We start from the raw sequence: 24715 nt of genomic DNA on the forward strand, positions 1-24715 counted from the left end.
TGGGGCAACAGTACAAAGGGCATGCCCGGAGCCATGTCTGCAGCGCAGATTTTGCAGTAGTGTGCTTGCAGCCAACACAGCTGTGACTGCACATGGCATGAGTCTCAAGTGTCCATGTAAAAGCATGGTTTTGCCCCTACAATTCATCTGGCTTGGGATGCTGGAATAAGCTAATTTACAAAGGCATACACTGCAACACATACGTTGCTTTGCCTGTGTACTAAGATACAGTGACAAAACTGTCCAGAACTATTTATAAACCTGAAATAAGGGGAGACTATGATATCTTTTATAGGCAACGTGTGAAAATGGACCTGCTAAATCCATAGGCTTTGAGAAGGTTTTGCGCAAATTAAGTTCTCCTTCACAAAGTATGAGATACTGGCTAATTCCCCCGCTCCTCTAAAACTACTTCAATAATTCTCTTTATTTATGTCTGACCAAGTTCTTTGACAATTTTTGTTGTTAAAAAATGATGGTTCATTTAAGTCTCAATTATTCCTGTTAGATTTGTTCCATTTTTATAATTAAATACATGATCATTAGAGCAAAGCTAGACAAAGACTGCTTCTTAGACAAGGATGTCTAAGAAGTAGGATGTGCAAGAACCAGATAACTGCTCCTGCAAGGAACTGGGCAGAAAAGAGATGTGAACCACCCTAACTACCCAGACACTACCTCTTTTTTCACAAGAAATTTCAAAAAATATGACTTGTATGGGATGCAAATGACAAAGAAACTTCAAAGACTCCACAGGTAAATTTCCTATTGTCCTCACACAGTTCCTGTTTACAACTGTTGCTGTACTGACTCATTAACCATCTCTGCAGAAGACAGTAGGCGAGGAAGGAACAGCCCCAGAGCATGCTGGCTTTATAAGAAGTGGTGCACAACTTCCCCTGCTTTGCAAAGTCCAGTTACTTGTAGATTTAGGAGTCTGTGCAAAGACACAGAGTATCTGCAGCACAGAGGCAGAGTATTCCAAAAACATTTTGTTAGGGAAAGTGATTTATGGGAGAGAACACACTTGTGCCAATAAACATCAGTGTTTCACCTATAAATCCTTCCTCACTTAACAAAATATGATCAGCCTGGAAAAGACTGAAAATTGCTGGGTTATGATGCTACCAGAAACCAAGTGTTTGAGCAACACAGCCCCAAATGAAACCCAAACGAATGGAAAGAAATGAGTGGAACGCAATGTGGATCCATTTCCCAGCTCAGGCAGTGGTATTGGTCAGCTCAAAGTGTAGCTATGGCTGCAGCGCTGTCCCAGAGACACCTACGAAACAGCAGTATGTGTTGGACAGCTAGGTGCAGATGCAGCTGTATGGCTGCTCCTTTCTCATTATGGGAATGCCTGTTCCCTGCCAGACAGTGCTAAAGTGGTAAATCTTTGTGCCAGATTACAATGGTGTCATATATGGGAATGGGCCCCTCTGAGCTTCTGTTTAGGGTGACAAATGTACAGCAAGAGCAAAATAAACTGATGCTCACAGGCAGAACTCATTTAGCTGGAAGAGACTTAGAACTAATGGGGAACCAAATGCGAAAACAAAGGCTGGCATGATGGAGTAAGGAGAGCTGATAAACTACAAAATATGTCTCTACGGGACCTTAAAACTAAAGGCTGAAGCTGCAGAGGAAGATACATCCCCCTCATACAATCTTCCTTTTGTTCTCTGTTTGCATCTCAAGTCTGTAATCCTGCAGGTCAGGGACCATCTATGCTCTGCAGTGTAAACTGTTCAGCACAGCAGTGCTCCCATCCCTCCGTAAGGCCTTCAAGGCACATAAAGCCTTCCAAAACCTTACTAGTCTGCTGCTAATAAGCCCCTTTGAAAGATGCTGGGCTGGGGTTCTGGAAAAAAGATTGCTCACAGTCTAGTTCCGCAGTCACTGGAAGAGCAGGGAAAGGTTTCCTAATGGCCCATCTCTACTATAAGGGAACGTCTGTTGAGAAAGCAATGCACTTGCAGGAACGTCTGTACCCACCTCACAGGTTATAAATTCTTTAGACGGAGACTGTCATTATCTATGTATTTGTACAGCATCCAGCTCAGTGGATATCTGCATACCCCCAGAATAATAATGACTATTATCTCCAAGCTGTGTGCTGCTCTGAAGGATGGTAGTGGCACAGGCCCTTGGTAAGGAGTCTGCAAGCGTTCTCTTGACAGACTCTGCAGTTGTGAGGATCAGTGAAATAATTCAGTTGAGAAGCTGCTCTGCCTTCTGGTAACGAAGCCAGCCAAGCAGCTGGCAGCAACCTGATCTGTGGACACCTCGAAGGAGAGGAATGCCATAGGGAGAGGTAGCTGTGTGATCCCACGTCCCCCTCCAGGCTGATTTTGTGGGAGAACAGGCCAATACCCATGTCACTACAGACGAAATTGAAACTTCTTTTCAATGTGAGAATGTTTTTAAGGCTGGAAGAGTGAGAAGAACAATTCCCTAGAGTTAGTTCATACCCAATGGCCATTTAAAATATCTGCACTATGATCAACTTTGAAAAATGGTCCAATTTCCCATGTGTCAATCTGTATGCTGGGCAAACTTCTCTAACAGAACAGTTAGATCGTGAGTGCTAGATGAGAGCTGCCAGCGGGAACATAAGCCTTGTTACCCAGATTAACAAATAATAAATCATTACCCTGGCACTCTCCACAACTGATGGTTAATTGATTAGTGTTTGGAAAGTGCACTGGAAAATTAAAGTGCTATAGCAAAGCAACATATTATTATTAATGATAATACAAGGGACAATTTTTTTTCTAGTCTGTAATAATTTTTTCTCAACATAAGCAGGTACAAATTTGTTGGGAATGCCCTTCTGCAAACAGAGGGCAAGTGCTGCCTGCCCAAGGTGACGGTGTGGTTTTGTAAGCAGAAGTAGAAAATATCCCTCCCACATACGTGCCTGCACACAAATACACTGTAGCCCGCACCCCAGAGACACAATCTCCCAGTAACTTGTTGCATGCCTTGTGCTGCTCTGCTTCACATAAACTGGTAAGAGTTGAGCAGAGAAGGATCAGCTATATTCCAGATACACAGCAGAAGCTAGCATAGGAGGATACAGATGACCAAAAAGCATGGGTTTTTGTTAGCATGAAATGCTACTAGTTCAAAAACTGGGACTGAAACCAAACTAAAAAAACCCCAAACCCAAACTAAAAAGAAATGCCATGACCCAGACCCTGCTGATTAGCACAGTGGTTTGCTTCACATCCAAGAACAGCAGAGAGATGCAAACCCTGCCATTTCAGTGAGCAGCAGCACCGGGCTCCCACAGAGCCATAGTCACTGCCAGCCTCTAAGATCTAGGTCGGTGGCAGGACCTTGGCAGCTCTAAGAGTTCTTCTAGTGCCAGTCTGGGACTCTCGAGCTTTCTCTGCATCCTTATTCTTATATATTCTGCCCAGCAGCTCCATCCCAAGTCACAGATCCAAGAGGCAGGTAGCCCAAGGATCAAGTACCTAGATCCTCTCAAGTCTGCTCCACAGCCAGAGACTTTGCAAATGTAAAGTCCTTGGCTTTGCAGAGATGTGTTGTAAATCCAGGCCAGAAATTGAAGATGCTTGCCTTGGATTCAATTTAAGATTGCTTTTGGAATTCTAAATTAGCATTTGGGACACACCAACCTCTGTTTAACGGAAAAACTTCCAGCTAGGTCTACGGAACCCCTAGTAGGTGATGAGACTGGCAACAAGAGCTGCAATGCTCGGGCACACTGTTGGGCAAGAGGTGGGCACTGCGGGGATTGTGCCATGGCGAAACAACGACGTTCTCGGCACTGACAAAGAAACTAACTCAGGCTCAGTTCTCCTTTTAATGCTAGACAAGGACTAAACTGCACGTTCCCAACTCAAGAAGCACTCATTAAGAAGCTCAGTAAGGCCAGATGAGCACTTTGGTGATGCAAAGCCTGAGGCCTTCCTACAGACCACAGATTTCATTTTCACAACGCTGCTGCCCAGCCCTGGGTGAGATACGCCGGCGTCGTCTCCTCACCTGTGCATCCAGTTCCATGATGTGAGCTACTTTGTTCCAGCCAAATCCAACAAACCGCCTGTCATACTCCGGGCAGTCCTTCCTCACAACAACGTATGGCTCAAAGTCTGCTTCCCACTCAACGCGGTAGGGGGTGGTGGCTGTTCGCCACTTGGCAAAGTTCGTTGGCGCATGCCCTTTCGTCCAGACGTGATACCTGAAACAGACATAAATGGCATGGACGTGGGGGGGCAATTAGATAGAACGCATCTTGGTGAGGCAACAAAATGTTACTTGTTAGATGAAATGCTCAAAAATAAGGACATTAGCTTACAGTTCACATCATCATTTTCAGGACATATTGGAGGCAATTTCTAGGACTATTTCCAGCATGCTTCCCAGAGCCTCTATGTGTTCAATGCTTAAACACATCTCGTTGGTGAAGGATAGTGTGAAAACACTACCTAATGCTAATGTGAGAAACAATTACGAAGTACACAGACAGTTCATCCGCACTACAAAGTGCTGTGCCTTGTTCCTAGCAACCAAGCGGCTGTATCAGTGCTCTAAAATCAGTGTGAAATTCTGTAGCTCAGATAAGGTCCCTAAAATTAGCTACTTCTACACCACAGTGACATTCACGATCTGTTTTATATGCAATTTTATAATTTGTATGAGAGACAGCTGCAGCTCTGGATAGATGTTCTGTTTTATTAATTACTGTTATTACTATAGCAGGAGCCAAAGTGCATAATTAAATTAGTAAGTAAAATATTACATAAAGGCTTTCTGCTGTACTTTCTACATTGTGGGGAGTACCCATGTGATCCTCAGGCAAGTAATCAATTTGATTTACAGAAAAAGATCCTTTTATACTTCGCTAATCTTGTTTAGGTCACAGCAGGTTTCCTCCAAGCACAGCTTGAATCCACCCCATTAGTGCCAGGGTCAATGACTCTCTTGCCCACTTATTCTTCTTACACCTTTCCAAAAATCAATGAGACAGGCTCTTTCTGCAGACTCATAGATTAAATAATGAAACAAAGGCATAGCAGGCCATCTGTATTACAGTGCTCTGAGATGTGTAACAGAAGGGGCAAAACAAACATCCTGCCAGTTTGTAATGTAAGGTACACTGAATTCACAGGGATGACTCATGCTAAAAGTGAAGGGATTTGAGCATTAAACATTTGTAGAATTAGGATCTGAGGTAATGTTTCAACCCCAGAAATTCTCGTAACATTGCGAGCTGTTGCTAATAACAGGGATGTAAAATCACAACCTAGGAGTTTTAACTTGGACTGTATATTTGTATGGCTTGTAACAGGAAAAACAGAGAGGCGTTCAGCTTTGCTGACTCTCCTTGTTCAGGGGCAGTGCAGGAGGACAGAATTATTAGGATAGCACTGGGGTCCCAAGTAACGCATGGTCCTTTGAAGGCTGCATTTCTAAACTGTAAATAGGTTGCATCTCTTTCAGATATCTGGCTTGGGGACCTAGAAAAACAAAGCCCTTCTGTATTAAAAAAAATTGACAGTGAATTAATTCTCTAGAGATTATTAGAAACCAGTGCCGGATTCACAAAGATGCTTACAATCCTTAATGCCCTTTGGAATCATCTCCAAAAAGCCTGTCCCTTTTCTTGGTCTCTTTTGGAAGTGAGTGGTTAACCTACCCAGTCACTAATGGGCAGCTATCTACGCTGCAAAAAAAATACAATCACAATGTGGGGTATAAAATGATATGGGATTGTGGAGAATGCTGTATCTTCTAAAATCCTACCTCTGGCATTTTGAAATTAATTATGATAATAATAATAATGACTACTAAACACAAAGTGATTTGTATCTTCAAAGCCCCATACAAACTTCGGTTAATTGAGAGATTCCTGCAGAGAAGCAGTCAAATGCTGCTTTTGTTCTAGTAACATTCTCCCACTGGCGTAAACAGAGGGGGAACAGGACACTAACCATAAAAACTATCAATTTCTTTCCACCCTTTTTGGGGATATCAGTGTAAGCAGTTACAGCAGCTCAAGTATAACCTCTGCGAGTCGAGAGAACTGATCAGCAGGAAAAAAAATTAATTGGGAAGAGAGAATGAAGGGAAAATATGGAGGTGAGATCAGAGAGACAATACAAAGCAGAAAGGAAGGAATAGACCTGATTGCACCAAAAAAAATAATTCCAGAGATGTTCTACTTGCCTCATCAGAGTGACTGACGTGAGTGGAGGGAAAGAGGAAGGCAAAAGGATGGCTAAGGTCAGGACAAAGAGGAAAATGAATACAGGATGCTCAAATGAGGTGTGCACACACTACTTATAAAGGAATAACTAGACTGGAAACAAGAATTGTGAGAGTTCAGGATTACATACATATCTGTACATACAATATATATGGGTCTACATATATACACACACACATATAATCTGCTGGAGCTAGGTCTTGGCCAATGACTCATCACCGCATGAAGTGTACTGCAAAGTAAGATATGCACACACCATTACATGGATGTCCATACAGAGGAAGCTACCATAAAGGAGTGAGTAACTTCCAAAAGACTTTACTCTTGGTGATGCAGTTGTGAGAAGTGGTTTTCTGTCTGTCGTGGTCTTCCATCTCACAGGTCAAAAGAATAAATCTAATTTTCCTGCTCAGGCCCCTCTCACTCAAAGATTTAAATACACATTTAATTTTAAGGCCACACTCAATCTCACTGACTCCCAGGAGAACTTTGTGAAAATTGTGAACAACATATTTTTCACTACACTGGCAATTTTGACAAATCCAAACCAAATCATTCGATCTCCATAAAATGATGATGAGTTTCTTTCCCACGGTTCATGGAAAACAACTGGAAAACAGCCCCCTCCCCTCCGCTTTGGATCAAATGTGTCATTTCCATTATCGATTGCTTTTATTTAAAATAAAATCTCAAAACTATAGTAAACTCAGATAAATAAAATCATTATTCTTCTCAGAGTGTTCTTCCTCCCTGCCTTGCTCAAAGCTTCCCGTTTCAGTGAGAAAGATGATTCGGTGAAACAAAAACTTTCCCAGTTCTGTTCTCAGATGCTGAAACATTTTGCTGGATTGTGGATGCAATCAGTTAATTAGTTAATCAGTTGTTGCTGGTTATGTTTTCTCAATACGATGTGTCTTCTACCAGCTGCGGTCTCCCTGGTGCCTGAAAGCTGTGTCGGCAGTACATTTGTGGTTCATCAGCTATTACCCAGGCACTGAGCGGGCGCATCCTCGTGAGGCACAGCCAACCAGCCTGCAAACAAAGCCAGCAAGCTGGCACAGAGCAACCCGCTGCCGCAGAGGGTTTCCACACAGCACACCTTGCCAGCTGCAGATGCTCACGTCTTCCCTTTTTCTTCTGGTGGTGACTGGGGGATGTAATTGAGAGCCGTTTTGTACTTCTTAGCTGCCCAGAGGTAGAAAAGGTCACCATTTAGAAAAGAGGTGACAAAAGCAATTTCAGTGAGGGAAAGATTGTAATCTACCATGTGGTGTGAGGGACTGGGATGCTGCAGGCACTCTCAGCAATCACTGTCACAGCAGTCCTCCCCAGCTCACTCCCACCCGCTCAGCCTTGAATTGCAGTGTTATTAAAGCACCTTGAAGGTGGAGGTGGAAATTCTCAGCCCAGATCACAGCTGCTTTGTGGCTGTTGATAGATTTGAGCAATGAAATGAGCCAAAGCAAACTGGGGAAGCATTTGTAAAATGTGTCCTACACATTAAAATGTACATTAGCTACAGACCGCGTGTCCTTCAATTCTCATTTAACCTTGCTCTGGCAATACTCCCACTGATGTTAAAGACTTTTTTGCCTGAGTGAGACTTGAGAAAGGATCTGCAAAGCTGGCTGTGTACGTAATATGCCAACACGCTCTATAGCTTGAAGATGAAATCTGTAGTGGAAGGCCACTGCTGTGCAAGCTGAAAATTTGATCGTTGGTGGAATGTAACATCTGAAAATTCTGAGGGCGTTATTTTCCACTGGAAGGATTTTTTCTTTCAACTATGGGAGAAACAATTATTTTCTATCAACAAATCTCTTGTTAATTTGTACGTCTCTGACTGTTACAGAATGATGGGAGAGTGAAGGCACTTGCTCTATCAGTATCCTTAAGTAATTTTCCAGAGAGAGGCATGCCTCTCTCAGTTGCCTCAAGTTTCTCTTTCAAGGCAGTCACTGGTAGAGGTAGTGGCAGAATTATGTTTTCCAGGCTCACACAGGTTGTCTGCTATGACGTGTGCATGCGGCCACTTGAGGGAAGGGTGGCTGCTGCAACGAGAGAGATGTGTAAGACGGGGAATGGAAGAAGTGTGAGGAAAGCTCTAAAGTAAGGGAAGGATGGGAGAGGTGATAAAGAGCTCCACTGGCCATGGATAATACCTAGCTTTTTCACAGTTTTCCTCTCTAGATCTCAAAATACTGTAAAAAGGAGAAGGGAACATTGTTACCTGCATTTCAGAGATGGCTGAACAGAGATGTAAGAAAGCGAACTGATTCGCGTACCACCTCCCAGCAGGGCAGTAGTGGAGCTGAGAAGAGAATGCAGGTCTCCTAGGCCCCCTCTCTGTGCAACATCATAAGGCCATATTGTACTCTTCCCATCACTGCGATGCTTTACAATTGTCTGCTAATCAGACCTTACCACACACACCCAAGAGACAGTTAACCCCTGGTAGTTGCATTTTAAAACCGAAGAGTCTGGCAGATAATAGAAGTGACTTGTTCAGAGCCACAGAAGGAGTCTGCTTCTGAGAGGAGCTCCAAATTTAGGTGTTCTTCGCTTTTTAACTTCTACTCAGAGTACACTTTTACCTCTGCATTGAGAAACTCAAGCTGTTTAAGCAGCTGTTTCACACTTCAAAAGAGCACAGGACAAGCCTGCATTTGTTTTTCCAGTAAGTCAGTAAGGAAGTGAACCAACGAGCAGAGAGAAATTATTTTTGGTCACATGAGGCACACAGCTATCCGGATAGAATTTGGCAGCCAAAAAGCAAATTACACGCACATGAGTGTAATGGTTGCGCTTGATTTTGTAGCGCAATAAAAAAATGATGAAAATAAAACAAATTCAATTTAACAACTGAAGTCCTTCAGTAGAGGACTATAATACTACATAAAATGCTGAGCTTACAGATGGAATATATCCACATATGATCCTGTTCACTGCCTCTCTGTGAAAAGGGAAAAAAAAATTCCAATAGGTTTCTTAATGGAGCTAGCTAGCTGACAGTGAGAGAGAAAAATCAAATATTCACAAGAACATCAAGGAGATCTTTAGAGATAATGACCACAGGTTCAGCAAAAGTACTTTCCACTACCTGAATGTGAAGAGGGTTCCCATGTCCAACATAGATAGCAGCTCTGCTTTTGACTTGGGGAAGGAGAGGCGGTAGCGTAGGGTCTCAAAAGCAGGTACGATCAGAGCTTTCTTGGTGTTAGCCAGGTCCAGCTGGATGACGGACTTCCTGGCAAAGAGAAACAACAAATAAAAGCAGGAAAATTTTAAACTGAGCAAATCACTTGGCTTTTCAAAATAAAGTGCAGACAATTGGCAGTTTCATACTGTAAGTGTAACTATGACCCACATTTTTTCCCAGGGGTGCTTCATATTTTCTTCTACTTTTGATCTGCTGCTCTAAGAGCAGGGACACCACCACAGATCAAAAAGAACTTGTGTGTTTGACCGCTCCATGCTGCCCTGCATGTCCAGGGGTGCACAGAGCTGAACTAGCACCCTGAGCACAGCCAACTGACCACCCCTTTAAGAGAACCATAGTTGAATGTTACTACATATATGGGAAAGAACTGCCCAGTCAACGGCAGTTCTAAAAAAAATGGGTTTTATCCAGGACTTAGAGGGACTTTACAAGATGAGGAGCTGGAAAGTTTGGTTGCGTTTCAGCCTAGCTATTCTCTGTGCTATGCTGTGCCATCATACTTGCTTTTTACCTCTGCTTTAGAGCTCTGTATGTCCTGCAAGGTGAGTGTTACCTTAATATCACTATGGACCAGATATTTGCTCTCAAGAACACTGTTGCTGTGATGGTCGGTCTTTATTCGAGGCAAGGCACAGATCTACTGCATCAGGACATGGTGCAAATCAGCAAAACTGTACATTAGCAGTATTTTTTTGAGTATTGTTAATCACGCGCATGGTAGTGCCCAGAGATCAGAGCTCATTTGTGCTTGGCTCTGTACATAGGGCAAAGAGGCTGTTTCTTGCAGAGCAGAGCTGTGCACTGGATGCCCTGAGATACCTTGCTTTTTCCATTCTTTTGCTGCAAGGTGTTCAGTGCAGAGACTGTTTCGGTGTGTGCATGTGTGTGCACATACTGCATTTTGCACAGTAGGACCCTTCTCCAGGCAGGGGCCTTAGGAGGACTCCCCCAGGAGAGCAACAGCTTAGCAACTTTGCGCCCTGTCTGCCAGAGGTATTCAGTCTATTCTTTCCTAACAAACTAAGACCCAAAGAAAAAGAAAAAGAAGTTACTTTTCCATCCTCAAACTGAATCTTACTATGCTTGTCATTAGAAATAACTCTGTCTCGATTTTCCTTTCATTATCTTTGTATTTCATAGGAGAAATATGCCTCTCTCTCCCTGTCAAAGTCAGTTCCCTTTAACAGGATTCACTGTCCTGGCTTTTATGTTACTGCAACAAGCAATCAAGGACAATGTTGACAAGCAGCAAACTCTCTACAGCCTTATAAGATGAAGGAATTGGGATCACTGTCATAATAACAGAAGGACCAAACCAACCACTTTTCTAGGCCCAGAATACCTAGAATTCATTTATATTGCCAACAGAGAAATAGAAGAAGAGCAGGGCTATTTAATAAAATCTGAATTTTAGAGAATTCACACCACCCTATAGGCCTGTTCTATAAAAAGAAATCTGTTCTCAGTGCCTTACTGCAAAGTTTGCATTGTTTAAAGAACCCCTGCCACATTCCAGTGAACTTTTCACAACTGAAGGAGTTTAACAGCATCTTAAAACTTTTTTGTACTTTCTTCACTAGCTTCTCCCTCACCATCGCTAATGGCTGAGATATCTGCATGTAAATAGACGACTCCTTCACAATCAGCCTCATGACCTTCCAGAACCGTTGAGCAGTGCCAGGATCCAGTCTTTATGATGCTCTTAATGTTTCTTGCCCTTCACACCTTCTCTGAAAGCAGGGGACACTAAAATAGTTTCTCTTCCAACATCTCAGGCTTTCTGGACTCTGTGCAATCTATCAGCCTTGAGCGGTAGAGCTTTGGGGATTCAGTTCTAGGAAGGAGCAGCTAACATTTGCAGTGATACTCACCCTTCAGGCTCTGCAAAGAAACAGCAGCTTCCATTTATGGCTGTCACTATCTCTGTTTGATGAAGAGCTCAGAAGTCCCAGGGAAAAATCAAGGCCTTGCTGTGCTTGGCACTGTCAAAGAGTAGGAGACAATCCTGCCTACCAAAGTTCACACTCTGAAGCTGAACATAGCTGAACTAGGTATAGGTATCAAGCAAGAGTAACAGCAGAGACTGTCAGACAGAGCAAGTTGTGTTGAAACTAGTGTTGAACATGCTTCATTTTGTAAGATATGGGATACAAGCACAAAAATGATGTGGATATCAATAATCCTTTCTGCACACTCCCTACTCTTGTCATCTGCAAATTTAATATAGGTGTCATTGGCAGAACTGTTGGAAAAAACAGATGACAGTACCTTCATGAAGAAAACCAAAAGGCAGAGGGAACAAACTGATACAAGAGGCTGAAATCCCTTGCACCGTCAAAGGTCAACATAAAAAGTCAGGTAAGTGGAGAGAAGCAGAGGTCTGAAAACAAGACGCTTGCAGTGGATACAGTCAAACACAGAGAACTGGTGGAGGTACTTCAAGAGTGAAATAGAATAGCGGGATAATCTCTGTAGAAATATTTTCAAGAGATATGTGTGCATGTTGGTAAGGTCAAAGTGGAGGCGTTCACCAAAACCGAGCTGAGAGCTGAGACATGCTCAGTCAAGAAGTCCAGCAGCACTGACCTCTGAGTAGAACAGCCTGACTAGATGACAGAAAGGACTAATGTAAGGGGAAGAAGGAACCAGTGCTGACTTCCAGGTGTTTAACCTGAGCAACAAAGGACAACAGAGGCCATGTAAATTGTGCTAATGGCAGGGAAGACTTGGCAGAGAAAAAAACTCCTTCCGTTTTCTTCTGATAACTTGGCTGGCGGTCTGTTCCTCAGACAACCAGCTGAAAATCTAACCTCTTCCAATTGGAAGCAAATCTACTTTTCCTTTTCTGTGGGGTGACTTTTCTTCCTGTTTCGAGCAGAGGTGCCATTTGCTGGTTGACTGGTTCTGTGATACTTGGAATAGGAAAATTTTCACTGTTGGTGTTGCAATGTAGGGATTCCATTTGGTTATTCTGCAAACTAGCACTGGGCAAACTGTTGAATTCCTGCACTACCCTTATGAGGCCTGTTTTTTGGATTCAGTAATAGCGATTCAGTATCCATTTTCCCTTATCTGTCCTTTTTCCCCAAATCCCAAAACAAGGATATATGATTTTATGAAGAGCTTTCTCTTTGCTATTGTTGTCCAGGAGACCGTTTCTGAGGCATCTTTGTGTTCAGACCTGAAGTATGTCATTCTGACACAGTGCAGGTTGGGTTAAATTTCTAAATCTAGTAATCAACCCTATTTGTCAAAAAGCATGGAAGAAATGTGCAGCCTCCTCATAGGTGGAATGAACTCCAGCATGTTGATATCAATCTTTTAATCCCCATAGTTCTTTCAAAAAATTAACACAGAATTCTCATCCTCATGGGGACAGATAGCAATATCATTCCCATTTCTGGAGGATAGAGAAGCTCAGGCACAGAAAGGTTAGCAATCTAATCCTAAAGCACTGAACTCAGGAAAAAAAAAAAAGGAGTCCATTAATTCAAATTAGCTTCCACCATCAGGACTTGGTAAGTAGTTAGTGTGAGATCAACAAATAGGGCAGTCACAGAGTTTGTGGTAGAGAACTGGAGAGTTGTCAGTCCACTGTGAAATTCATTAGAACCTTCTTCCTCTCTGCAAAAGCAATGAATGCACAGCCTACAAAAGCATCCAACAAATAAATAACAATAGGCACAACGTGAAGTGTGTCTCTTGCTGAGATGCTGAAGAACAACCAGAAATACTTCACAACTCAAGTTGCAGGGGACAGGTATAAAACCTGTGGATAGAGATCGGGTGCCAGGTCCCAATTCATGCTAAATGTGTCACTGGAAGTGAAGAGCACATTTTACACAAATGTGTCTGGTAAGAACTTTAATGCTAGCTGTGACAACTGTAGATAAGCAGCCTGTCTAGTTATTTTATGTTAGAAGAACCTTTAGGATGACCCCCACACCTTACTTGTAGCAACGAGAAAGAGCCTTTACCTCTGGGGCAATGACAAGATGACCTCAGTAACTAATGAGGGAAGGTGACAAAAGACTTCGACTCAGCACAGACCATGAAAGTGAGTTTCGTAAACAGGAAATCTTTAAATGATACATTTCTTTCCTTTTGTACTTCACAGAAGAGTAAGGTAGGACAAAAAGGGTGTTTGATGGAGATTAAAAGCATTGAAGTGGTCTTACTTAGCAGCTGTGAAAAAGCTCAATTAGCACAAATCTAAGTGCTAGCAATAGATACCTAGAGGGACAGGTAACCATCAGCTCCCTCAGCTTCTACTTCAAAACTGGCTGTAACCTTTCACATACAACACCTTCAAAATATGTTGAAAATGTTTTTCAAAATTCCTTTCTTTCTGAGAATATATTGTCTGTAGAGAGACAATATAAAGTATATGTAAATCAGCAAACTTGCAGTGAGAGGGACTTGTCTGGCTCATCCTGCACAAAGAGATGCCCGAAACACCACTCTATTTCTATTTGCTTATGGTTGTTCTATCTGAGGAAATAAAGATGAAAATGTTTGTACGTCTCTCTAACAAACAATCGCTGCCATTCAGATAGATAGCACTAATCAGCTACTTGCAGAGGCGGTGGGAACAGTCAATGCAGAAAGATACAGAGTATCTGTATTTAAAATAATCTCCCTGCACCTCCCTGCTATTTTGCTCAGAAAAATCATTATTGAAAAAGCAACAAAAGCCTCTAGTCCACACGCAAAAAAATCCAATCCCTTTTTAAAGAGCTAGTAGTAGCAGATTAGGAATTTCGATATTCCCAGGCAACAGAGACTCACAGTCAGAGTTAAGGCGGTATGGGCCTCACAAAAAGCTGGCAGAGTAACACAAGGTCTTGGATGCAACAGCTTTCACTGTGAATCTGTTTTTTTCTGAAACAGCACTGACAGGTTGCATCTCTGTGCATTTAGTTCTACAATACATTATCACCATATGAGAATTATTTCTACGGTTGTAATATCTCAAGTATATTGTGGTATGTCATTCTGTCTTCTCTCGTCTCTTCTTCCTTTCAGTGCTGGCTCCCATCAGTGCACTGCGAAGCAGCATGGAGGAACAAGTTGCTTTTTTAGTACTACATGCCAGTATCAACAGCTGCTATCCTTACTGTGTCCAGCATTGATTGGAAGAAATATAACAGTATGCAACACTAATGTCAAAGAACAGAGAAGCTAACAACAACTGTCCCTACATATATCTTGAGACAGCTAACGTGTGCAAGGGACAGAATGATTTTGGAGTCCTCATAGTACAAGTCAAAAAGAAATACCCTTAAAAAAAGTGGGAAACGAGCTGACACAGTGCGATGAAACTTCAGTGCTATTATTGAAACCCGGTGTCTTAAAAGCCATAGAATTATAGAATGGTTTGGGTTGGAAGGGACCTTTAAAGGTCATCTAGTCCAACCCCCCTGCAATAAGCAGGGACACGTTCCACTAGACCAGGTTGCTCAAAGCCCCATCCAACCTGGCCTTGAACATTTCCAGGGATGGGGCATCTACCACCTCTCTGGGCAATCTGTTCCAGTGTTTCATCACCCTCATTGTAAAAAATTCCTTCCTTACATCTAGTCTAAATCTACCCTCTTTTAGTTTAAAACCATTAGCCCTTGCCCTGTCGCAACAGGCCCTGCTAAAAAGTTTGTCTCCCTCTTCTTGTGAGCTCCCTTTAGGTACTGGAAGGCTGCGATAAGGTCTCCCTGGAGCCTTCTCTTCTCCAGGCTGAACAACCCCACCTGTCTCAGCCTGTCTTCACAGGAGAGGTGCTCCAGCCCTCTGAATAGTGAATTTGGCCCCGTACATGGATGCAGAAATTGAAAAAGGCAATTAATTCTCCACATGAGGGAGAAGTGAGAAGAAGTTGCTTACTGAGTTGTTAAGCCTGAAACAAAGGAATTCCTCCATAAGTTTACGATATCAGAAGGTGTATTTCCCTTTACATTCCAAAACGCCGGGCCTATGGACTGAATGGGATCACCTACAGGCAGACCGTCACTGGAACACTTTGATCAACTTTTACCAAATTAGAACAGAGATGAAAAGCAAAACTGGTCAGGACTAAGGAACTGAAATCCTCCTGTCTGGCCACAGGGTGTCCTCCTTGCTCTATGCTTTGGCCTCAGCTGACCAGCCCCTGCAGGGCGAAAAGGTCTTTATTTAAAAAAGCTCAGTTAATGGATCAGAGGTCTGTAGTTTGCTCAGCCCAACCTGCTCACATTCATTAGGACACAATACACACTGAGGTTACTCTTCCCAGTCTCCTTATGCTAATTATTTTGCCCTGACAGGTGCTGGCATTGCCGTCACATTTTTGAGCTGGTTAGACTATCACCCTCTTTTCAGATACGGAACTGCATTAAGAGTGTGTCACAGGGACAACAAGTTCTGTAATGCTTTGCATGTTTTTTCTGTCACTGACATTAAGAACCAGGGATGTTTAGGGAAATCGCCCGGTTCACATCTCCGCTAATACAGGATGCTCTTGCACATTTAATAATACTTAGTCCAGTTCAATTTTCAAATTGATTCTTCTGCTACTCTGAGGGAATTATTCTGATGGCTAACAGGGCTCACATTTAGACCTGAGTTTTTTCTTTCATAACCGTATTGCTTTACTTCCAGTTACAGCCCCTTCCTCTACCCTAAAAATTCTTGTGCCTTGGTGGGCATTGTCACACCCTAAACACTTATAAGCTGCCTCTTTCAGATCTGCTTAAACTGCATTGTTTTGGGAATACGTGAGAAGGGTGGGGTGTGGAGGGGCCGAAAACATGGGTGACAGTGGGAATCCCTCTGCTGTCTGTTTACCTGAGGTACTCGTAGAGTCCATACATGGGCAAGAAGTCAATGTCGGACAGAAACATGTATGGTGTGCTGATATGCTTCATGGCCACGTTCCTCAGCAGATTCACAGGATAGAACTGGCCCTCCTTGTACACGATATGGTAGCCAACATTGTGGCGGCTCATAAGTACTTCCGAGCCCTGGGCGTAGCGCAGAAATTGCTGGGCTTCTGCATCAGAAAGATAGAGTGCCAGGCTGATTGGACCTTCCCAGTGTTTGCAGATGGCTTCAAGCATCTGGAGCCTGAAAGAGGAAGGGTGAGAATAAGAAAAGGCTGTCTCTCTGTCTGGGACTCTTTGCCTGGGTTCATCTGATCAAATGCAGGTATCTGGCTCTAAGTGAGACAGATTGGGGTCACTTTATACGCTGTGGAAAGCAATAAATATTTCTACAGCACAATTCATCTCATGTAAGTTGATGTCTCCTTCTGGACAGATGGACTTCACCCTAGATATGCCTACTTCTCTCCACTGAATACCAGGGGACCTAAGACGGCCCTAGCTCAGATATACTCATCCACAACTCAGATACATAAAGCTAGGTGAAATCAACACCATCTATGCTGCCTACAGCATTGATGCTGCAGGAAAACCCACACGGACGATAGGACTTCATTTGATGGGAGCTTTGAGCAGTTGCAGGGATCTGTCCATGTGGATCTACTTACAGGATAGGAGTCTTGGAATCTTAAACAGTGTCTAGTGCCCAATTCACACTTCAGGTCAAGCTATTCCCACATACTAACATACTACAGTGCTCTTTAACAAGCTTGTGGAGGAGAAAGGTGAACAGACCCACAGATCATTTTACCTCCTGTTTAGGAAAACCTTCCCCAAATTTTTGCAAGGCAGTTAGACCTTAAAAGCTGTTAACAGTGATAGGTCAAGGGAAAACTGACTTACATGAACATTTGCATTGACTAGAAGAAAAGTCACTGTCAGGGAAAGGGCAAAAGGATGACACATCTATAGAAATGGGATTTACTATGTGTAGGGAGTAAGGAGAGAAGGAGGGAGGGACATGGCATTTCTGTGGAGTATCAAAAGAACATTTCAGACAAAACCATCATTTAAAGTACTAATTTGAGTATGTTTTAGCAGTATGGCAAATTTCATTAAATCATTTTTAAAACAGGTTGTATCAACGTATATTTTTTAAAATTTCAAGCACTTACAATACTATTGATGAAAACGTCAACAAAAGATCTCATACACAAACGTAAATCAAACCCAGTCTGGTCAAAATCATTTAAGCACTTCGGGTAATTTATAGAGAATTGCCTAGAGATTAAGATATGCCACCCAAAAATACAGCAAGGACTGATTACAAAGCCTCTTGAGTTAATACAAAGGGAAATGAACCTATGCAGCCTAGCCAGATATTCTATTAAAAAATAGGGAGAGTAGACTATGCAACATGATTATCTTCTCTCCCTTCCAAATCCACATTACTAGATTTTTCCTATTAATATTTATACAGAACACAAGAAAAGTTTTCTGCATCATCGTAATCAGAGAAAATAATTTCCCCCTCCTACTATCTCCCTAAGCTTTGCAGCAGAAAGGAATGATATACCAGCAAACACACATTCTGATTTAACATTAATAGCTTTTTTCTGCATTTCTGAAGGATCGTGATGACATCCAAGATGATATAATCATTTTTTCTTAGATATGAGATATTACCTTTACTAGTCTACACCTGGTACATTATTTTCTTTTTATCTGTTATTGAAACAAAGGTTATTATCAGCCTGAAACATACAGCCGAATTAGAAACACAAATCAATAAAAAAGATCTAAAAAGTATGTGAAGACTTTAGGCTTTTGATTGTACAAATAATAAATAAATATACTTTTTTTTCCTGCCTTTTTCCAACATAGTGGAAACCTATTAATCAGGAGACTCCAATTCATCAGCACTTAAGATTTAGGGCAGCCTCTTAAAAATGGAATACTTGCCTAGCAAGAAATGCAGCAAAATGCCTTTCAAGGACTCCACGCAGTGGACAAATGGCATACATAACTTATTTAAACGGCACACCTGATAATGCCTGCAAAGCTTTTCACGATAGTTAAGTGGGAACTGGGTTTTGCTGGTATAAATTTCCAGCTGGACAGCTTAGTGCTCTTCAGAATACTCCATTTTGCTGCATCATTCTCATTGACAGGCTCCACTTCCACGAGTTTGATACAGGGACTGCTGAGTGATGCTCCATTATCTGCTCTCTGTAGGTTGTTACAACAGTCTCCTTTGACCATAAAACTTAGAATTACTTGTTTCTAAGCACAACATGGCCAAGTTATTTTGGTTTTGTTAGCCATCTTGAGGAATGTGTTCTCTTAAGGACTCTAGAGAAAATAAATGTACTGCTATACTGCATAATAATGAGGTCATCATTTAGTTGGTAAATTTTTTAAAGGTCTGTTTCAGTCAAGTGAATTTTGCTGGAATTCAATTGTTTTGTGAGATTCTTTGTTTTCACTTTTCTTCTTAAGAATACTCAACCGATTTACAACTCATTCTCACCCAGACTTCAAGCAGTATAATGCTAATTGTGTCTTTCCTTGTCCATATCCTGATCTCACATTTTTGTAACTCCCACTCTGATTTCTGAACCCCAGGTACATTCCATGCCTTTAAAAAGGCTGCCTAGCCAAAAGATGTGCAGTGATGCAACCAAGCCATTATCCAAGAAAATGTCACATCAGTATAAAAGGTGGCAATTAACCAATAATGAACAACGCTGAACAAAGTCTGTCTCAAAGTTTCTATCACCTAAAGACATTAATGTTAGCTCCTGAACTGCACCCCTTCCTTCCATTCCCCAAACCTACAGCACAGGCAAACATAAGCCTGTCACGATAGTCATGTCAGTCTCATCTCCAACAGGACTATAATTGGAGACACTGGGAGGTGCTTTTTTGCCTTTCCTCATCTTGGATGATCATTTGAAAGAATGATGCAGGAACGTAGTGTATAGCACATTGTTTATGTACATGACATCTTACATCTGAGACACTATTCTTAAATGTCTACAGCTATGCTGGAGGAGTTTAATAGAAGTGGTTTAAAGAAGATTAAAAAAAAAGGCAGTAACTGAAGGATGTGAAAGAAAACAAAGCAGCTAAACAGTTCTTTGGTATGATATTATTTATTGATTTTAGTTGAAAGAAAGTATTTCCAACTCAAATCAATAATTTATAGCAACACACCAACGAAGCAGGGAAGATTTTTCCTGCACAGTATCAGGAGGGCTGTTCTTCCTGAATAAAAATGTGTGGTTCTGTCTATCAATAAAAACATGTGCCCCAGTGAGGATCCAGAAAGGGAAACAGATGCTCAGACTTTGCATCAGTGCCAGTGAATCAGCACTGAGCCCCAGCTCACTCTTTTGAATTAAATTCTGGGGGGAAAATATACCAAGTGCACACACCAGCTTTACTAATTTGCTGTGGCACTCGCTCAGGGTCTGGCTTAATTTATTTCTTTAGTTTTTTACTCAAAGGTTTGTGAACACTTAAGAAATGTTTCCTCAATTAAAAATCAATAGAACAGACACCAATGCGCATAGCAAATCATAACACAATGTGCAGCATGCAGCGCTGAGGCACTGGCAAAACAGAAGCCCTCATTCGTTCGTGTTTATTTTTAAAACAGGCTGTAAATGTTTTGTTGATCTGAATTCCTCTGACTTTCCTGGAATACTGCTGACCTTTCACTGGTGTAGCAGTGGTGGTATTCATGAGTCATGTTGTATTCTGCATGTGCTCCACTAAATGAAATATCAGTTTCTGGCTAATATTCAAGGAATCTGACCTGTTTTGTAACCCACTCTGATAGCAGTAACTATGAAGTTTGGACTAGATTCGAACTGAGAAGCAGGAGGAAAAAGGAGACTGACAATTCAAAATTTCACAAAGCTGGCTGATCCAGACTGTGCTTTCAGAGCTTCTGAAAAATGACAACTAATTGCAACGGTGGGAATCAGAAAGGTGCAGGTGGAACTTGTCACAAAATGGATTTTTTTTTCCCTAATGAAATACCAGTTAAATTCCACTTTACATCAGAACTGAAAGTTGAAAAGAGTTAAACTAGAAATGTTATTCTGAAAATCAGCATTTGTATAAAAACGCAATGACTCCTCTCAAAAGGATATTTTTTATTTCACGCTAGCACATTAAAAAAAGAGGTTTTATTTTCAGCTTCCCAATTTGAAACTAAAATGTTTAGTTTTGATTTTCACTGTAAGAAAAAACACTAATTGAAATTTTCTGCAAGGAAAATGCCAATGAAAGCACAACTAACATTGTCTAACGAGGAAATACTGTGTGTAAAAACTTGGCCAGCTACAACTGCTTGCCTAAGTCTATTACAAACATCTCCTGTTTTTTCTAAGTTGTTGCAAAACTCCATAAACTAATAATGCCTGGCAATCCTGACAAGTAACAACCCCTGCAGTTCCAGTATTCAGCCTCTTATGAACTCTACCCACACTCGTGTGTGCATTGCAGAGCTGAAGCCTGGATGCATGTGTGATATCTACATGTGCTACTCCTAATTCAAGAAAGGTCTTACAGTATGACATCTAAGTTTCTACGAAAGTCATTTTTTTTCTCTCCCCAAAGCATTACATAGTTGGATTTTTCTGTAAGAAAATATTCATTGCCTCACGCTCCCAGATGAACAAGAGATTTTCCCTACCTGTCCATTGAAAGTTGAGCCACCAGTGTTACATCGGTATTGTCTGAAGCAGGCTCGTATTCGTAATGTAGAAAATACAAATGAGTGCGATGGACAGTGAAACGTTCTCGACGAAATTCATAGCATAAGTCATCCTCATCCAGCTCAGACAGCTGTTTCTGGAGCTGTAAGGAAAGAGTGGACATAAAGATAAGTTCTTTATAATTATTTCAGCAAATCAGAGAGAACGAGGAGGTTGGGAACTTGCAGCATGATGCAATGCGAAGTGGCAGTGGAATATACAGAATAGCAGGGTTTTCCCAAGCCTAGCTCCGGCAAGTCACTGGACAAGAGATTAGAAGAAAGCACTTGTAAGTGAATTGATAAGGCAGACAGACCATTGTATTATGGTCTGTATGTTGTATATATTATCTGTACTACATACTTTCAGCATCCAGACTAGTAATGAAAGCGAACAATCACAAGTTTAATAATCACCAGGTTTCAGAGTTAATGCTCCAACGTGATGCATAATGTCATTCCTTATTAGAAGCAGCGTTTCAAACTACTTGTAGACATACAGCTCCAGTAGACAAGACTCAGCAGCAGATTAAGCTTGTACATGCTGGACTGAGCAATTCCCGTTCTGGTGCCTCTGTTGGAGAAGAGTAACTGCTGCTAGCAGCATGGACAGACAGCTGGAAAAATAACATCTTTAACTGATCATTATTCCACCTCTTGAGATTTATGTATCTGTGCCAGTTCAATTTTGCAATGAAAATATTCTTTCAACGGCAGAGGTGCCAGAATTAAGCCTACAATTTTAACAGGATTTATGCTTCTGTATACCTAGTTTGAGAAATCCAAAGGATGGCAGATTAGCAGAGAACAGGTATTTTTTTGACTCCCTTGGAAAACAAACCCCTCCAAAGTCAAAATGGGCATCTCAAAGCAATCCAATCCCAAGTCACATAGACATGTAGCTTTAAGAGAATAAAAGTTTAGCTCTGGGAAAAGGAGGAGGAGAAAAACTGACCAAATGTCTACGCAGTTGACCAGTTCCATCCCTGAAGTGTATTATTTTAAAGCCAAACATCTGGCTAGATTATTTAAAATGCATTCATTTAAAAGGAAAAATCAGTCACAGCTGCTGTAAAATGTACTACAAAATGTAATGAAGATGAAAATTATATATGGTCTTAACATGTCAAATAGAGTTCCGTTTGTGCTGCTCTAAAATTTAGGTTATTAATAAAGGTATTATTTTTATATTTTATTTCTTAAAAGCATCCTATAAGAAGAGTACGATTGCATGTTTATCAGTACATAAGAAACATATTCATTTTACAGGAATTTTACAAGTTTTGATAAAAATCACAGTGCACTTCAAAACTGTTTCATGCAACAAAACGATTATTGAATTATAGACATTCATTTAGATTTAAAAATCTCTTATTTTTCACCATCTTCAAGAAAAAAAATGGAAAATGTAGGTATTTCTTGTCCTAATACTGTGTTAAGAGGAGTTGTTGTTCTTGGAACTATAAGCATAATGGTTGCCATCAACAATAATGCTTACAGCTGAATGTTTTCCTGTGAAGGCTGATGGAATAATTCCTGATATTTTCCTGTACATCACTCTATAATCTTCTTTTGAATAATGGAAATACCTCCTTTGATTTCAATGAGTTTTGGATCAGGCTCTCATTCTGTGCTGTTGTTCCGCACAGATCTTAAAGCATCCCTCAGGAGAGACAGCTTTTAGAAAGACGAGAGTCCGATCTTGACAAATCTTTACTCAGGCAAAACTTCTATTGAAATCAAGATCTTTTTTGGTGGCATAGAAATCAGGAGTTCTTTTACATATTCTTGGCGCTTCATTCATTCTGCTTTACAAATCATCATTCAGCTGAGCCTGTACTTTATTTTCCAAATCACACTCAAACAATATTTGAATTAAACCCAATATTTACGACTAGAAAGAATATTGTATCTTTCTGTTTCTTCCTTGAAAAGAGACATTAGTATGCCCTTAACAGAATTATCAAGGAGATGACTGAAATTTAAATAGTTAAAACAATAGCAAAGCACATTTCAGGGGTACCTTACTATCCTGCTGTCCATACAAATGACCAGGCTAGAAGTTTATAATTGCACAGCAGCTACTAACCAGGCAGTCACTGAATGATTATCAGATTACATTCAGGTTGCAAGCTAAGAGGATATAAATAGTTAATTATGAGTTAAAGAATAATATTTGGGACTAAATTACAGCTTTGCGCACTGCAGAGCCCTGGGTGGGGGAAGAAGAGGAGACGCAGCTTCTTAGAGGCCCCAGTATTTTGATGGTGAACCTCACCAAGTCACAAAGTTGGTGATGGAGGCGAAGGAGAGCAGCAAACAGCAGAAGATCCCTTCTGCTACAGGGAAAGGGAAATCTTGCTCTTTCCGCTGCATTTCGTAGGGTCAGGATTTTGTCTCTGTCCTGTCAGACTTCTTCTAAGCCTGCAGCTATGCTGATAGTCCGCGAGGTTCTCCCTGGCCCTTCCCATGACTCATGGTCAGTACTGTATGTAGTGTTGGGACCCAAGAGAAGAGATGAGACAGCTATGTCCATACGCCGTGGAGAGCGCAGTCCCCAGAAGACCCACGGGCATGGTGTGCCTGTCCAAGAGCCCTGGCTAACACGTGGGCATCACTTGGCAGGATCAGACACACAGCTCCATCAGCACTTTGCAGGAATGCTTGTGCAATCCTTGCCTGCTCATACCACGAGCCTAAACTGGTAGGCAGCCTTAGGAGCCATGCTCTGCAGGCTGGGCAAACGCAGCTTGCTTAAGGTGTGATCCCTCAGGTAGGACAGGCTGTGATTTGGCCCGTAGCATTGTCACTGCATATGTGGCAAGCAATGTGCATTAAGGATGGGCCTATCCTGCAATGGTGAGGCAACAGGCACTGGAATGCAATAGCGTGTGATTATCCATGTGAAAACTCTCCTACTGGAAGCAATGCTGGACATGCTCGGCACTCTGGGTTTGGTCCAGCAAAACCCATAAGCTCACAAGCTATCTCACTGAAGCTAACGGTATGACGTGGACAAATTATCAGGACCAACAGCTGGGTGCTGCAGAGTTTTACGCAGTTTAAGAGCCCTTTTCCCTCTCTCACTTTCTTTGTTCCCCTCATTCATATATACATTCAGATACCCATGCCCCAGCATCCCATACACATACAAAGGCTGCTTCCTCTTTACTATGAAGAGACACATACAACCTATAAATACATACTGCACACAGTCATATGCCATTTTTTACACACATATTTAAAATGAAGAGTGTTAAAGATGCATGACATTCAAAAGACAGGGAATTATCTGAGACAGACACATATATATCCTTAAATTTACCTCTTTCTTAGTTACCTCCTATTATTTTTCAGTTACATGATCACAGAAAATTTCTCCAATGATATAATCTTACCTACAGCATGCATGTTGCATGGATCCATTATTTACAGACAAAGAACCTACAGCTTGGTTTAAGGTCTGCTCCCACATTATGTCTTCTTGAAAAGATGGGTTTATAATGGGAATGCTGATAAATCTAGGCAAACAGATGCTTACTTAAACAGAGTGCACCATCAAAATGAGGACCTTAATATCAGCTGGATTTGATAAAAAGATGACATCCCCATTATGGACCCCTCCACTATATTTATAACAA

General features: G+C 41.5%; 1 protein-coding gene across 4 annotated transcripts in view; it reads right to left on the reverse strand.

Annotated features, from left to right (window-relative positions):
• The window catches only part of LARGE1 (LARGE xylosyl- and glucuronyltransferase 1), a 300311-nt gene that overhangs the window by 10919 nt on the left and 264677 nt on the right, over positions 1-24715 (reverse strand). For all 4 annotated transcript variants that reach the window (XR_008235525.1, XR_008235524.1, XM_052789429.1 and 1 more), the window contains exons 11-14: positions 21015-21178; positions 16275-16553; positions 9339-9485; positions 4015-4210 (exon numbers count right to left, since the gene is read on the reverse strand). Coding sequence is in view for 2 of the 4 variants with exons in the window: in XM_052789429.1 (XP_052645389.1) it covers positions 4015-4210; positions 9339-9485; positions 16275-16553; positions 21015-21178 (786 nt within the window). In the remaining 2 variants the exon portion in view is untranslated. The remainder of the gene's footprint in view (positions 1-4014; positions 4211-9338; positions 9486-16274; positions 16554-21014; positions 21179-24715) is intronic.

The sequence above is a fragment of the Harpia harpyja genome, chromosome 6 (assembly GCF_026419915.1).
Source record: "Harpia harpyja isolate bHarHar1 chromosome 6, bHarHar1 primary haplotype, whole genome shotgun sequence".
NCBI classification, from domain to species: Eukaryota; Metazoa; Chordata; class Aves; order Accipitriformes; family Accipitridae; genus Harpia; species Harpia harpyja.